The 16,660-nt window shown below is 42.3% G+C and overlaps 1 protein-coding gene across 4 annotated transcripts in view; it reads left to right on the top strand.

Moving 5' to 3' along the window:
• Positions 1–16,158, top strand: part of LOC105482043 (dedicator of cytokinesis 5) — a 232,257-nt gene extending 216,099 nt beyond the window's left edge. For 3 of the 4 annotated variants that reach the window (XM_071068478.1, XM_071068476.1, XM_071068479.1), the window contains 7 exons: positions 193–276; positions 1,223–1,360; positions 3,870–4,036; positions 8,467–8,641; positions 9,295–9,433; positions 10,584–10,687; positions 11,651–16,158. In XM_071068478.1, the coding sequence (XP_070924579.1) occupies positions 193–276; positions 1,223–1,360; positions 3,870–4,036; positions 8,467–8,641; positions 9,295–9,433; positions 10,584–10,687; positions 11,651–11,755 (912 nt within the window). In that variant the 3' untranslated portion in view covers positions 11,756–16,158. The remainder of the gene's footprint in view (positions 1–192; positions 277–1,222; positions 1,361–3,869; positions 4,037–8,466; positions 8,642–9,294; positions 9,434–10,583; positions 10,688–11,650) is intronic. The other variant, XM_071068477.1, reaches the window with a different exon arrangement.
• The last annotated feature ends 502 nt before the right edge of the window (positions 16,159–16,660 follow it).

Below are 16,660 nucleotides of genomic sequence, written 5' to 3'. Positions count from 1 at the left end.
AGGAAAGACCACACAATAGCACATACTTTTTTGCATTGCCCAACATAGGGTAAGCGCTATCCCAGGAAAGGGATGCATTTTTAGTTAGACACACCTGGTTCTTCAGCACAGGACACATGCTTCACCCTTCCAGGCTTTCCTGCACAGACAGGAATGTGTTCTAATTAATACTTGTGTATGTTCTGCTTTTAGGCTTTCTTTACAGAAAAGTACTTGCAGGAGCATCCTGAAGACCAGGAGAAGGTTGAGCTGCTAAAGCGACTAATAGCATTACAGGTATAGGACATCTTTCCTCTACACTCCTGGGGAGGGCACAGTGTAGGACACCCTTTATTCTCCAGGGCTTAAGTCTACAAGCCCACTCAGGGTTACTTTTCTTTCTTTTTTAACCCTTATGGAACCACCACCTATCTATGTATTTGTTTCCTTGGCCGGCAGTTAAACTGCCCAGGGTTGACGGAGCCCTCTTAAAGCTGAGATCAGAGTTCATCAGTTGGGGTCGGGCACAGTGGCTCATGCCTGTAATCTCAGCACTTTGGGAGGCCGAAGTGGGTGGATCACCTGAGGTCAGGAATTTCAGACCAACCTGGCCAACATGGTGAAACCCCATCTCTACTAAAAATACAAAATTAGCCAGGCACGGTGGTACATGCCTGTAATCCCAGCTACTCGGGAGGCTGAGGCAGGAGAATCATTTGAACCTGTGAGGCAGAGGTTGCAGTGAGCCGAGATCACGCCACAGCACTCCAGCATGGGCAACAGAGCAAGACTCCATCTCAAAAAAAAAAAAAAAAAAAAAAAAAACCCCGTTGGTTTCCTGGCATGCATTTCCAGCTAAGAGATGCAGGCCTCATTTTTTTTCTCTCAAGACTTCAGTGGGCAGCGGTAGAAAACATCACTACCAAATTCGGTCTAAGACTTAAACCTCTCAGTTGCTCATCCACGGAAGTGCCCCAGGGCTCTGTTAGATTTGCCTCATCCCACAGCCCTTCCCCAGTTTAGGGCTAACCTGTATTCTTGGTGTGCACATTTTCTCACATCATTGACCAAAGTCCATCCAGTCCACAAGCCCTACACTGAGAAGTGGCCTTCCTGTTGTCCAGTACTATGTCTACCAGTTTACCTTTCCACCCCATCCCTCCCTTCCCCGCCTTCCCCAACCAAATCAAAACGATCCCTCTTCCTGAGGCACGTTTCACTCCTTTTTTGCCCTTTTCTCCAGATGCCTCTGCTAACGGAAGGGATCCGCATCCATGGGGAGAAACTGACAGAGCAGCTGAAGCCGCTGCATGAGCGGTTGTCTTCTTGCTTCCGGGAACTCAAGGAGAAAGTAGAAAAGCACTATGGGGTTATAACACTGGTAAGCAGGATCTAAGTGGCCTTCACGCCTTTTCCTAGGCTCCGTGACCTTTTATGACACTGATTTGTTTTTCAGATGCCAAATGAGTTGTAATACCTCAGCTATGACATGGAAATAGTGGGGCTGGTGGGAGAGAGCGTGTTCCCCTCTTGGTGACCTTGAACAGTCCTTGTGCTGGACAGAGGTTCTCCAACTTGAACAACTATCAGAACCACCCAGAGGGATTGTGAAAATGCAGATAGCTGAGCCATCATAACCCCGGAGTTTTTGATTCCATAGATCTAGGGGTGGGGCCCAAGTATTTCTAATTCTAAGAAGTTCCCAGGTGATATTGATGCCGCTGGTCTGGGGACAACACTTTGAGAACCACTGTACTAGAAATCAGGCCAGGTGCAGTGGCTCACAGCTGTAATCCCAGCACTTTGGGAGGCCAAGGAGGGCTGATCACTTGCGGTCAGGAGTTTGAGACCAGCCTGGCCAACATGGTGAAACCCCATCTCTACTAAAAAAAAAAAAAAAAAATTAGCTGGGCGTAATGGCGGGCGCCTGTAGTCCCAGCTACTCAGGAGGCTGACACAAAATAATTGCTTGTACCCAGGAGGGGGAGATTTCAGTGAGCCGAGATCACAGTAGTACACTCCAACCTGGGCTACAGAGTGAGACTCTATCTCAAAACAAACAAACAAAAAAAACCAAAATAACCCAAAGTTTTCTGAATCCTAGACACTGGTTAGTCTTGTCCTGTCTGGCCAAATTCTTATATTTTTTCCTAATCTTAGAAATAGTATCTATTTTGATGAAAAGTATACAGTTTTCTCGCCTTTGAGGGGAAGAAAGAATTGTGAATTACATTTCATATGTATGTAGCTGCTTTCATAATTGTTTTTGACAAGTTCCTCACAGCTACAATTTTCTTTTCTCCTCCTGAGCAGTTCAGTGGATAGTGCATGTACTAACCTTTTCTCTCCAGCAGGTGATGGTGTAATACATTCTAGCTGTACTTATCTGCATTTTTTTCTTTGAATTCATCCTGTTCTCTTTAATGGTCTTATTCTTTTTGTTTTGTTTTTCTTTTTGAGACAGGATCTCTCTTTGTCACCCAGGCTGAAATGCAGTGCATGATCACAGCTCACTGCAGCCTTGACTTCCCAGGCTCAAGCCATCCTCCTACCTCAGCCTCCTGAGTAGCTGGAACTACACGTGTGTTCCACCACAGCCAGCTAATTATTTTTATTTATTTATTTATTTATTTATTTATTTATTTATTTATTTTGAGACGGAGTCTGGCTCTGTCGCCTAGGCTGGAGTGCAGTGGCACGATCTCAGCTCACTGCAAGCTTTGCCTCCCAGGTTCACGCCATTCTCCTGCCTCAGCCTCCCGAGTAGCTGAGACTACAGGTGCCCGTCCCCATGCCTGGCTAATTTTTTGTATTTTTAGTAGAGATGGGGTTTCACCGTGTTAGCCAGGATGGTCTCGATCTCCTGACCTCGTGATCTGCATGCCTCGGCCTCCCAAAGTGCTGGGATTACAGGTGTGAGCCACTGTGCCCAGCCCACACCCAGCTAATTTTAAAAACTTTTTTGTAGAGATAAGGTCTCGCTATGTTGCCCAGGCTGGCCTCCAACTCCTGGACTCAAGCGATCCTCCTGCCTCAGCCTCCCAAAATGCCAGGATTACAGGTGTGAGCCAGCATGCCCAGCCCTTTAATGGTCTTATTCTTAAACCCCTTATTTTCACATTATTTCCTCAAACCAAAGCTCTGAGTTTCTTTTCATGTTCTTTTCTCCCCCATTCCTCTCTGCCCACCTTCAGTACAGTTTCCTCCAGGGTATCTTTTTGACCGTGTCTTTCAGCCATTAAGTGTTCAGTCCTGCCATCTTCCTAAGATTGTGCCTCCTAACCTGCTACTACTTAAGAGTTTTTCTAGGAGCATTTGTCTTTTGCACACACATTCCTAGACAGCAAAGACTATGTCTTGGATTTAATGAGCTTAGTCATTGTTAGAATTAGGCCAGTATTAGTGAGTCAGTTTCATATGGTGGCATCTGGGGGTAATCCTACTGGTGACGTTTCTAGAGAATGTAGGATTCACCAGGTTAAGCTGTACATCTACAGTGTCAATCTAAAAATTTTCTCTTACCCCAATATTCCATGTTTTAAAAGACTGAAAGAAGCTAAGCTGGGGAAGCAGACGGAAGGTTTTGCTATTTATTGGAGAGTGTGAGGCACATCTTAATTTTTTCCTTTCTCATGTAGGTAGCAGAAAATTATGACAACTTTGTCTCTAGTCTTAGAATCAGGGAGGTTTAATCTAAGTTGTACCTATAGCTAACAATATCAGTATGTGCAATATTTAACAATAGAGGCAGCACAGGCACCAACCAATCAGAATGGGGTACCAGCCAATACGGATGGGTACTGGTTAGCCACAAGCAAACAGGGCAGCTGGGCAAGTTCACAGGGGCTGGATTCCAGGCCCGCTAACCATGTGGAGTCATATGTTTTCAGCCACCCAACTTGAGGGAGAGGAAGCAAAGCCGCACGGGGTCTATTGTGCTGCCCTACATCATGTCTTCCACTCTGCGGAGGCTGTCCATCACCTCAGTCACGTCCTCTGTGGTTTCCACCTCTTCAAACTCATCTGACAATGCTCCTTCCAGACCGGGATCTGATGGGTAAGGGTTTGATCTTTCATCTGCAGGAAGGGTGGGGTAACGCCTTAATGATTTTGCCTTTAGCCACGCATCACTCCTTTGAGAACAATAGCCTTTGGGTCATTCTCATTGTCTTCCTCATGAGGAATGTCATGATTAGCAAAATAATACCAGCAGTTACTAAAAATGAAAAATGACCAAAAAAAAATCACCCACAATACCACACTATTACATACCTATAGTCATTACCTATTTTTTCATTTCCATTTTTAAAAATAAATTTTTATATTATGAATAGGTTTTATAATCACATGACATGAAATTCCAAAAGTACCAAACGATATATCACAAAAAATCTCCCTTTATTCGCAGCCTTCCCACTACAGTAGAATCCCTGCAGTACCCCCACCCACAGAGCCAAATGATACTAACATTCAGGTTCTTGGTACCCCCATGGCCACTCTTTATAGGTTCACAAACACTGCCTAATTATATCTTCTTCCCCACACTTTTTTTATATGAATGGTAGAATTTACTTTGCTTTTTTCATTTACTATTATATCTTGAAACTCATTCCATTTCAGAACATAAAAAGTCCCCTCTTTATGCTTTCTGTAGCTATAGATATATCTCATTGTATGTATGTGGCATGATACAGATTGAGTATTCCTCATCCAGAATGCTTGGGGCCAGAAGTGTTTTGAATTTCGGAAGGTTTTAGTGTTTTTGGATATTTGCGTTATACCAGTTCAGCATCCCTAATCCAAAAACCCCAAATCTGAAAAGTTCCAGTAAGCATCTCCCTTGAGCATCATGTCAGCATTCAAATGTGTCACATTTTGGAGCATTTTGGATTTTGGATTTTGGGATTAGGGATATTCAACCTGTATATTTCTACCAGTGCTTACTGGTGGTCATTCAGTTGCTTTCAGTCTTACTACTCTTCCTTCAGTGTGACAATGAATAACCTTAAACACAAGTTATTTTGTACATATACAACTATATCAATATGGGAAAAATACCATATGTGAAATTGCTCTGTCAAAGATGTATATTTGTAATTTTGAAAATTATTCCTAAACTGACTTCCATAAAGATTATACCAGTTTACACTCCCACCAGCAACACACAGGAATGCCTAGTTACTTATACCCTAACTACCAAACTGTACTCTTAGTCTTTTTAAATTTTACCAATCTGATAGGTGAAAAATATTTTCTTGTATAGTGTTTTGTTTTTTGGTTTTTGTTTATTTCTCATTTTGCCTGAAGTTGAACATCTTTTTATTTGTTTATGTTTTATTTTCTGTGACCTGTGGTCAAATACTTTTTTCTGTTGAATTGTTGGCCCTTTGTCTGTGAAATGAGTTGAAATGTTTTCTCCTAATTTCTCCTTTATCTTCTGACTTCTAATTTGTTGCTTCTAATTTTTTATTGAGTTGCACTGATTTTTTTATGTAGTCATATAATCAATCTTTTATTTTATGGCTTCTGGATTTTATTTCACAGTTAAAGGCCTTTCCCACTCTAAGATAACAAAAAAAGGTACTGTTTTTTTCATTGACTTTTAGGGTTTCATTATTCACAATTTTGTCTGTAATCCTTTAGAATTTATTCTAATATAAGATGTTAGGTATGGAGCCAACATTTTTATTTCCAAATGGCTACTCAGTTCTTCTTATAACATTTAGTGAACACGTCCTTTCTTTTTTTCTATTTCTTGGATTTACCTGTCTACTCATGTATCAGTACTATGCAATCTTAATTATTATAGATATAAAACATTTTTTATTTCCTAATACTCCTTTTCAGAATTTAATCTGGCTAGTGTCGCTCATTGATCACTGTTGGATTAACTTGTCTAGAATCCTGTTGCTATTTTTATTAGGATCATGTTACATGTATGGACTAACTTTAGGAAGGCTGATGGCTTTTTGATGCTGAGGCTTCCTTGCCAAAAACATAAAATGCCTTTCCGTATGTTCAAATTTAAAATATTTGAAAGGAGTTAATTTATAGTCATGTTCTTTCTGCTAAGATTACTATTTTTAAATAATATATTGCTAAAGTACTGGAAACTTTATTTATTTATTTATTTATTTATTTATTTATTTATTTATTTTGAGACGGAGTCTTGCTCTGTCGCGCAGGCTGGAGTGCAGTGGCTCGATCTCCCCTCACTGCAAGCTCCGCCTCCCAGGTTTATTTATGCCATACTCCTGCCTCAGCTCCCAAGTAGCTGGGACTACAAGTGCCCGCCACCACACCTGACTACTTTTTGTATTTTTAGTAAAGACAGGGTTTCACCCAGTTAGCCAGGATGGTCTCAATCTCCTGACCTTGTGATCCACCCATCTCAGCCTCCCAAAGTGCTGGGATTACAGGTGTGAGCCACAGCGCCTGGCCAAGTACTGGAAACTTTTAAAAGAAAACAATGCTAGGCCGGGCGCGGTGGCTCAAGCCTGTAATCCCAGCACTTTGGGAGGCCGAGACGGGCGGATCACGAGGTCAGGAGTTCGAGACCATCCTGGCTAACACGGTGAAACCCCGTCTCTACTAAAAAATACAAAAAACTAGCCGGGCGAGGTGGCGGGCGCCTGTAGTCCCGGCTACTCGGGAGGCTGAGGCAGGAGAATGGCGTAAAAACCCGGGAGGCAGAGCTTGCAGTGAGCTGAGATCCGGCCACTGCACTCCAGCCTGGGCGACACAGCGAGACTCCGTCTCAAAAAAAAAAAAAAAAAAAAAAAAGAAAACAATGCTTTATTACTTTATCACTCAAAGATAACCACTGTTAAAGTTCAGTTATATAATACTAAAAAAAGTATGTTTATTTTTCATACAAGTGGAAAAGCATTGCGTCTGTCATTTTGTGGCCTACTGCTTAATTTAATATAGGTGATGAATATTTATACATCATTAAGTATTTAAAATAGTGTTGACTGTAAGTTATCAGTTGACTCACCATTTTTTCACAAATGTTTAATTCCATAATACAATAATTACATCTTAAAAATAACCTTCCTGAATGCCACCCTACCTGGAAATCAAATACGTAGTATTTCTTAAATTATACATCCTTTTCCATTGAAATAGATATCTTTACATAGCTCCAATTATAGCATAGATATAGTTTGGTACTTTGCTGTTCCTTCTCATCTTATTATTATAAGCACTTTTCATGTTGCTGTGTAATCTTTATTTATGTATGTATTTTTTTTGAGATGGAGTCTCCCTTTGTTGCCCACGTTGGAGTGCAGTGGTGCAATCTCGGCTCACTGCAACCTCTGCCTCCTGGGTTCAAGCAATTCTCCTGCCTCAGCCTCCCGAGTAGCTGGGACTACAGGCACCCACCACCACGCCTGGTGAATTTTTGTATTTTTGGTAGAAAAGGAGTTTCACCATATTGGCCAGACTGGTCTCGAACTCCTGACCTCATGATCTGCCCACCTTGGCCTCTCAAAGTGGTGGGATTACAGGCGTGAGCCACCATGCCCGGCCGTGTCATCTTTATTGTCAGCTTTTACCATCATTTTTTATGGCAATAGACATTGCATCATACAAATGTGCCATGATTAATTCTTCTCCTACTATAGAATATTTAAGCTGCATCCTTCTTTCTAAACAATTAACCATAAAACTTCATTGTATATTTTAATACAAAAATATGTAACTCTATCAGTATAAAATATATTTTTATTAAAAACTGTAGCAAACATATTTGTATATGTAGTTCTCCTATTAGTATGCATTCTTAGAAGTGCTGGGATTTAGATTACTACATTCTAGTAGTATGTAGTTTATGGGTAGGATTTGAACACTGGCCATCTGGCTCCAGAGTTGTGCTGTTACCCACTACATAAAACTGCCTGTTGAATCTCTTAAACATTCTGTCTTTGCCTATACATTGAATTAATACCTTCTCTTCCTGGGATAACATACTCACTCATATTTTTGTCCAGTCACCTGATGGTCTCGTTTCTGTGCATTAACACCTTGAGATGTTTGTTCGGTTGTAATTGAAAATTTAGATTTAGAATCTGAGTGTGAAGTTATAGGTCAAGAGTAGGTTGAGGAGGCCAGGCATGGTGGCTCATGCCTCTAGCCTTAGCACTTTGGGAGGGTCGAGGTAGAAGGATCACTCGAGCCCAGGAGTTTGAGATCAGCCTGGGCAACATGGTGAAACCCCATCTCTACTAAAAAAAAACCCACAAAATTTAGCCAGGCATGGTGGTACACACCTGTAGCCCCAGCTACTCAGAAGTCAAGGTTATAGTGAGCTGTGATTGCACCACTGCACTCCAGCCTGAATGATGGGAGAAAGACCCTATCTCAAAAAAAAAAAAAAAAAAAAAAAAATTGTAGGCTAAAGAGTTATAACTGCTGGTACTTTCATAGTGAATTTTGATTGCAAGGTGATCAGTGTTTGTGATGTTTGTCCTTGTTCCTGGCCAGTAGCTCAATTCTGGAGCCACTTTTGGAGCGCAGGGCCTCGTCAGGTGCCAGAGTTGAAGATCTGTCCCTCAGAGAGGAGAACAGCGAGAACCGGATCAGCAAGTTTAAGAGAAAAGACTGGAGTCTGAGCAAGTCCCAGGTCATTGCAGAGAAAGCACCAGAACCTGATTTGATGGTAAAAAACAAAAAAGAAAAAAAGAAATCTCTGGAGGCTTGCCCCACCTCCCTTGTACCTAGGCACATCACCATCCCCTCCCAGATTGTAGCTGGCATGCGCCTTGTCTTAGGACTCAGTAGCCTGGGTTAGTGTCAGATGGCAGATTGTGGTAAGGAAAGCACATACTGAGAAGTTCGAGTCTATAAATCAACATTGGTGAAGATCTTGTACCTACAATGTAAACATATGGGTTGATGCTTAGAGCTGTGGTTCTCGCCACTCTGTCCCCTGAGTCAATCCAAACATTGTCATTTCTCTTCTTTAAGTTTTTTAAAAGGTACTTTCCTTTCTATAAACCACATCAAGTTGTTAAATGTGGCAAGAGCACCTTTTCCTGAGAATCAGGATGGCTTATGTCCCACATAAATGACGCAGCCCAACTGTGATCAGAATCCAGTCTGTGGCCAGTCAGAAAATAATCTATGGTTCAGTGGTTCTAGTCAGTGCCTGTTGGGTGGTGCCCATCATATGACAATGTAGTAAGCTTAAAAATTGCTCCTTTAGTTAAGTCCTTTTCCAAGTGTCTTCTCAGAAGACAAGGCTGTTGAAAGCATTGTTGAGCTCAGCCTTCCTCACCGTGAAAGTGTTTTGCTTTTTCTCTCTGGTCCTAGAGCCCAACCAGAAAAGCACAAAGGCCAAAGAGTCTCCAGTTGATGGATAATCGGCTATCACCATTTCACGGTTCTTCACCTCCTCAGTCAACGCCCTTGAGCCCACCTCCACTCACTCCCAAAGCCACCAGGACCCTAAGTAAGTTTTCCTGTATTCCTTATAGTCTTTATACTAGGGAATGGAGCATGTTTATGCGTCTGGGCATTTTGTAACTAAACCAGCCACAATGTATGTAAAGCCATTGTAAAACTGGTTCAATTCAGCATTCGTGTATTATACAGTTAGACTGGAGTTTGGCAAGGAGGCCACTAGGACTCATTAAACCTTTCTGCATAGTGATCCAAAGGGCATTAGTGTCTGTTTTATAATTGTGAAGGTATAAATGAGGCAGATCTGCACTAGGACTAGACAGACAACAAGTAACTTACAAGCTAACCATTGGTTAGGTAGACCTGAACAGGGACAAGAAATAGACCCATTCCATCTACTGCTTATAGTCTGGCTTGGGGAACCAGCAGTGCACAACACTTGAGAAGAATCGGGTACCCATAGTCCAGAGGCATGGGAGAGGGATAAATCTATCAGAGCCAGATGGGAGACAGTTGTCAATCAAGAGTTAAGAGATTATCAGTTACAGTTGGGATGAAGTGAATATTTTCCTAAGCACTTGAGCTATATCAGAGAACAGAATAATACCATACATTCCAGAAAATGTTCTCATCTTCAGCTTAATAGTAAAACCCTGAACAAAAAATAAAGTTTTGGCCGGGCACGGTGGCTCACGCCTGTAATCCCAGCACTTTGGGAGGCTGAGGTGGGCGGATCACGAGGTCAGGAGATCGAGACCATCTTGGCTAACACAGTGAAACCCCGTCTCTACTAAAAGTACAAAAAATTAGCTGGGCGTGGTGGCGGGTGCCTGTAGTCCCAGCTACTCGGAAGGCTGAGGCAGGAGAATGGTGTGAACCCGGCAGGCAGAGCTTGCAGTGAGCGGAGATCGTGTCACTGCACTCCAGCCTGGGTGACAGAGCGAGTCTCAAAAAAATAAAAATAAAATAAAGTTTTTGCTTCAGAACATCTTGTGGAGCTCTTGAAACTTCTGGCGAGGGCATTACCTGTGTGGTGTGGGGTGGGAAGTCTTCTTCATTCTATCCACAGAAACCACAGAATGTGGCTTCCACAAGTTGGTTGACCAGGTTGGCTTAGGTGTTACGGTGCCAGCAACATTTCCATGAGCTTTCTTGCTCAGTGCCTCTCTCTGCCCGCCTGCACTTTGTGTCATTTCTAGGCTCCCCATCGTTGCAGACAGATGGAATCGCGGCCACTCCTGTCCCACCTCCACCTCCCCCCAAAAGCAAGCCCTATGAGGGCAGCCAGAGGAACTCCACTGAGGTATGGAAATCACAGCTGGCAACTGTGGCCAGGGAGCGCCGCTTCTGGGAAGGCAGCATCAGGTTTTCCAGGCTCTTTAGTGGGCAGGTTTGCTCATAGACCTGTCACTGCAGTCGATTCTTGGCTCGTTCCTGAAACCACAGGAGATAGAGAAGTTTTCAATGGGAAGGACAGACATTCAAGCAGATGATGAAGGTAGAGCAGGTGTTCTCTGTACCTTGTCCTGGGTACCTGTGAAATAAGCCATGAGTTCTAGTTCACCTCTTCAGGGGGGCAGGGGCAGGGTCTGGCTCTGTCACCTAGGCTGGAGTGCAATAATGCAATCATAGCTCATTACAGCCTTGAACTCCTGGGCTCAAGTGATTCTCCCACCTTGGCCCCTCAGTTAGCTGGGACTACAGGCATGTGCCACCATGCCCAGCTAATTTTTTAATCTTTTGTTAAAATGGAGTCTCTCCGTATTGCCCAGGCTGATCTCAAACTCCTGGCCTCGAGTGATCCCCCTACCTCAGCCTTCCAAAGTGCTGAGATTACAGGTGTGAGCCACTGCCTGCCCCCAGCCCTCTGTTTCACATTTGAAGAGTTTACTTCTGAGTAAAGGACAGTCATTCTGAAATGACTTTAGATGGGTTTCCTTCATTCATTCAGCAAATGACTTCTAAGTGCCTCCTATCTATACGCCAGGAACCCAAGTGTTGGGGATACAGCAGCGAGAGAGAGAGAGAGAGAGAGAGAGAGAGAGAGTGTGTGTGTGTGTGTGTGTGTGTGTGTGTGTGTGTGTGTCTGATCAGCTCACGGGAAACGAGGACAAATCAGTGTAGTTTTCCATTTCACTTTGCAAAGCCTGTGTAGATAAACTCAGATCAATTAGAAGCTAAAGCAGAATATGAGAAATGGGCGGAGAAGGCAGAATTAGGAAGAAAGCTAAGACCTGCTTCTAATTTTGTGTTTCTGCTTCTGCAGCTCGCTCCCCCACTGCCTGCACGAAGAGAAGCCAAAGCACCACCCCCTCCACCTCCAAAGGCTCGGAAGTCTGGCATCCCTACTTCCGAGCCTGGATCCCAGTAAGGATCTTGCCCTCTCTGCAACACCGAGTGCCTTAGACAGCTGCTGCCTGAGAACTGGCCTCCAGCCGATGTCCTCATTCCACGGGGCTCCCTGCTGACTGCGTTTCCTGATCTGGGATGATGTTTACCAGCTCAAAACCGGTTATGTTCTTCCAAAAGCTTCTCTTTGATAGAAGTTTGAGGCCATGCCACCTCCCTTCCAGTCCACATGAAATTCCAGAATCAGTCACAGCCTCTGAATTTCTCAAAGAAGAGATCACATGCAGCATTGTTAAATGTCAGCCTGTACCGCAGACATGGTGGTCTGCTCAAGCCTGGACACGTTCTTCCACATTGATGGTGGAATCTCCTCGGAAGGATTTGTTGCTTTATGAAAAGCTGTGCTGGAGACTTAGGTACTTTTCTCACGTGGACACACCCATCCCATCCCATATCGCATCTGGAAGAGATGGATATCAAATACACTCTGGTAGCTGAAATAATCGTATCTTTCTGATGTCTATCGTGTCTCCTTTGAGGAAAAGAACACACATTTTTAATGGAGATTGGCTGCTTTCAGTTATGTGTGGCTGTCATTGAAAGAGCATGGACTCAAACGTGAGTCCTGAGTTCTTGTGTCCACCCAACTCCCATCTTCTCGTGGCACAGGAAAGCTGCCCTCTCCCTATCTCACCACGTTCCTGACTAATGACCCTCATGGCACTGCAGTCATTCCTTCCCTACGGACTTCTTTGAAGCTCTTCCTTTTGCACATACGGTTTTTTTTGTTTTTTTTTTTTTTTTGTCCTATTACCTCCTCTGAGCGCAAATCACTGGCTACAAGGGACTTACCAGTCTGGATTCAGCAGCTTCTTTTCCAGAACCCATTTGGATGACTCAGCAGCCCCATCTGCTACCTGATTTTACCCTGGAGAACACAGTGCAATATTTCTCTTTGATTATTTATTCCTCTTGATTGTGGAATTAATTTGATTGCTTGCTAATGGTACTAATAGTACTCCTTTCAGAAGAAAAAAATGGAGTGATTTAGGTGACCAAATATTGCATACATAAATAGCCACATGAAGTTTTAGATGTTTGGAGCTGGAAGCCTCAAAGATCAACCAACCAGCCTCCTTATTTAGTAAATGAGGAAATTGAGGCTACACATAGAAAATTGTACTACAGATTCTTACTAATAACCCAGCTTGCTAAATTAGGCTATACCCAGGTAACTTCTAGAAGACAACTCTGACAAACTCTTTAATATTTACCCCCTATTGGAACAATATTTGAAATGTCCCAGGTATTTCTATGCTACTTAGATATTTGTGGCAAAGCAGAAAGCTTTTTGACTGTGAATGCAAAGGTCAATACTGGGGGAAACTTGCTAGCAGTTTCTCCCACAACGTTGCCCAGAGTCCTTTCCACTAAGGAGGAGAAGAGAACAGAGAAAGAGATTTCCATTTCCGCTGCCAGAGCTGGCATTTGCCCGCCTATCGTCTGTGTTTCCTGTTTCACCGCCACCCTTTTAGGAGAGAACTACCAGTTCATCATGAGGGTCAAGGAAGCAAAAAGCTCTCAGAGGTGTCCAAGGCATTACTTAAGAAATGCGTATTGCAGATTCTAGAACGGGTGTGGAAAAGGCCTTCACCCCCACCCAGTAGAACCTGCAGTGTGCTCGCATGGAAGAATCATGGGCTTTGGAATTAAACCTATTTGGTGGCATTAAATCCATTTGGTTTCAAATCCCAGTTATGACATCTATTAACTTTGCAAACTCACACAAATTATTTGAAATTATCTGAGTTTTCATTTTCTCACCTTCCAGAACGGGGATAATGCCTCCTGCATGGGTGGTTGTGAGGTTTCAATGAGATGAAATATGGGAAGGAAGAGGTACTCACGTGATGGTCCTTGCTTTTCTCTGCTAGGCCTGAGTAGGAACTGGAACTCTCTAAGAGCATTACTGATACTTTTTTTTTTCTTCCAAAGTAGTTTGGAATGCGAGTGCAAGTTAGTTCTGCACATGTAGCCCTTCTCCAAATGGTGGTTTCCTTTGAAGCCTTTTACATGAATATTTTTGACTAGAGACAAACTTAGTAAGAACTCAAGAGGATTTTAAATGGAAAGAACTCAAGCTGTAGAGAATGGAGGAGGCAACAGAAAGATATGTAGGGCTTACCTAGAGCCTGGCACGACTTCTGAGAAGTCACCCAGCAGACCGGCTAGAGGGGATTTGTGTGCCACACTCTACTTTCTGGGCTGCCATTAAAATAGAAAGATATAAACTGGATCACCAAAAAAACCAAACCTCAAGGCTATCCTTCCAGAGCAGTAGAAATGAGTCCCACAGCCTCGTCTTTGAGCAGAGGCTGGGAAGATAGGATACATCACTGTCTGGATACCTTCTCTTTTTAATAGAACATATTCCATATGATTTCCTTTCCACCTTAATGGAAATAATAGCTCTCTCCTGCCTGAACAAAAGGGATTCCAGGTAGTATTGTGGCTAAGAGATTACAGCAGACGATGGAAGGTTCATTTTTTAGGGAAGCTGTTGGGTAGGAAGAGTCACATTTGACAAAATTCATAAGTAATGTTGATGTCTGTCCTGAAGTCAAAGAGGATGACTGTAAAGAAACACCTCATGATTACATTAAATGTAAGAGATAAGGAGCAAGGAGGAAAAAAGAGAAAGAATTGGTCTTTATTTTTCTTGCTAAGAATTCTGGAGTATTGAAAGGCATTGAAATTAGCCCTAAAATTGTCACAACTTTTGTGAACACTGCTTTATGGTTGGAGGTGTTTTAAAATCTTGATTTCCTCTCTTTCTCTCTCTGTTCTAGTGACTTGACTTGCTCTAAGATTTTTTTTTTAAAAGAATTGTTTTATTCAACATATATCAAGTTCTTATGGAATGCCAGTCATGGTACTAGTCCCTTGGGATGTAGCGGTTGCGTGTGTTCGATGGAAACAGCCCCAGTATACAAAGACAGTTCACGGTGGTGTGCTGTAGCATTGGAAAGGGAGTGGTACTAGATGAAAATGAAACCCTAAATAAGACTGCTGGGCCATGGGTTGCTTCCTCTTCCTCCACCTTAATCCTCTGATTCCAGAATTGCAGTCATTTCCTCCTGCCAGGGAAACCCATTAAAAACTGCAGCCGCACTGCAAATTCATAATGTAAAACAAGATGTAAAGCAGGTTTTGGGAAAACAATCTACCTTTGTTTACTCTTTCCAAGCTGGAAGAGTCCTTCTCCTCTAGTTGCCCCTAGGTCACTGGCTAATTTCTTATTTTAAAATTTAGATGGAACTCATATATAGTTAAGTGTACAAATCTTAGCCATGCAGATGGGTAATTTTCACATAGCGATCTGCCCATGTCCCTGCCTCTAAGATACAGACATACACTGTTTTCAGCACCCCAGAAGGTTCCCACATGCCCATGGCGCCATTTTGTGCAAGGTATTTAGAAGGCCCTTCAAATTTGTGGCTTCCTTTCTCATACTTTTCAGGTATAATAAAAAGGGGAGAAAAACCTCACCCACAAAACAAGGCTATAAAGATCGTGTACTTTTTAAAGAGTCAATTTGTAGTCAGCTCCTGGGCCTCTGTCTCTTTTTTTTTTTTTTTTTAATTTTGAAGCTACCTGAGGTTTAGAATTCCTTCAGCCCTAGCTGGTTTTATTCTCGGTAAACAAAAAGAGGGGGAGGATTTGAAGGAAACTAGTTTTCTGTACAAAGGCTTTGAGGTCCATGGACTATACTTGTCCCATTTATCATCCCAAGTGGTGCTTTGACCCTGCCATACCCTGGCTGTTAAGATAAAAAGATTTGTGGACATTAAAATTATGAATATGCCAGTAATAATCCAGCACACATTGAAATATTGACACAGATTACCATAATTTGTGCAACATCTTATAAACAATGTCATTTCCATAGTAGTCTCAGGTTTCACCAGCCTGGCCCACTGTATCTAGACTTTAGGTTCATTTTAATAATTATGCTTTCCTTTTCTGTATCATTTGGGAAGTTGATAAATATCACTTCCTTAGATACCTTTATTCAATGATATGTCTGGATTTTACAATTAAATTGGAAAAGGTAAGTTTCTGTTTGGGTGGGTTGAGAGTTGGACTATCAATTCTAATCTACAAAAGGAAATTCATGATTTCACTCTGACACCTAGGATCTAGCCAAGGTTAGTCTGCAGTATCAGATGGTCAAACTCATCTACTATTAGCCGTATTTTGTGAGTTGTTCATCTAAACTTTGTCAAAATGCCTTTGCCATGATTTTGTTGCTATCTGGGTTTCAAACACGGACAGTTAGGAAGATGAGATGCATTGAAGTAGGAAAATTTTGTTCAGATTTGCTGTTATTTATTTTTTAAATTAAAAATGGAAATGTATTTTAAAGTTTATTGTGTGTTTAGTTTGTTATTGCCCTTATGTTAATGAAATCATTCCTGAACTTTGCAGTTTTTCCTTACCCACGCCTCTTTCATGACACATCACACCTAGCATTTTTCTGGCTTGTTTCCTTACAGGTCCTATTAGGTTAAACCTGCACTGTGGGGCCCTGGAGTCATCTTTGCCCAGAAATAAGAAAAATTACAAACCACTTGGTTCTTTTCACCCTTCTGTCTTTTTTTTTTTTTTTTTCTATCTGGGCTGACAATTTTCTGATAGCAATTCATTTAATGTACGTAGGTTCTATTTCTTTACCCATTCCCCACAGATATTTAGACAGGTAAAGAAAGAAATAAAAAGGTTAAAGGGGATATCTAATAACTTACATGAAAAGGATAGGAACTGGTTCTAAAATGGTTGAATGTTTATATCACCTGGGGAGAGGCCACTCCCAGACCAATTACATCAGAATTTCTAAGGGTGGGGAGTAAGATCCAGGCATCCACAT

Source organism: Macaca nemestrina, chromosome 8, assembly GCF_043159975.1.
Source record: "Macaca nemestrina isolate mMacNem1 chromosome 8, mMacNem.hap1, whole genome shotgun sequence".
NCBI classification, from domain to species: Eukaryota; Metazoa; Chordata; class Mammalia; order Primates; family Cercopithecidae; genus Macaca; species Macaca nemestrina.
Note: the sequence above shows the minus strand (reverse complement) of the source record. Positions and strands in the feature narration are given on the sequence as shown.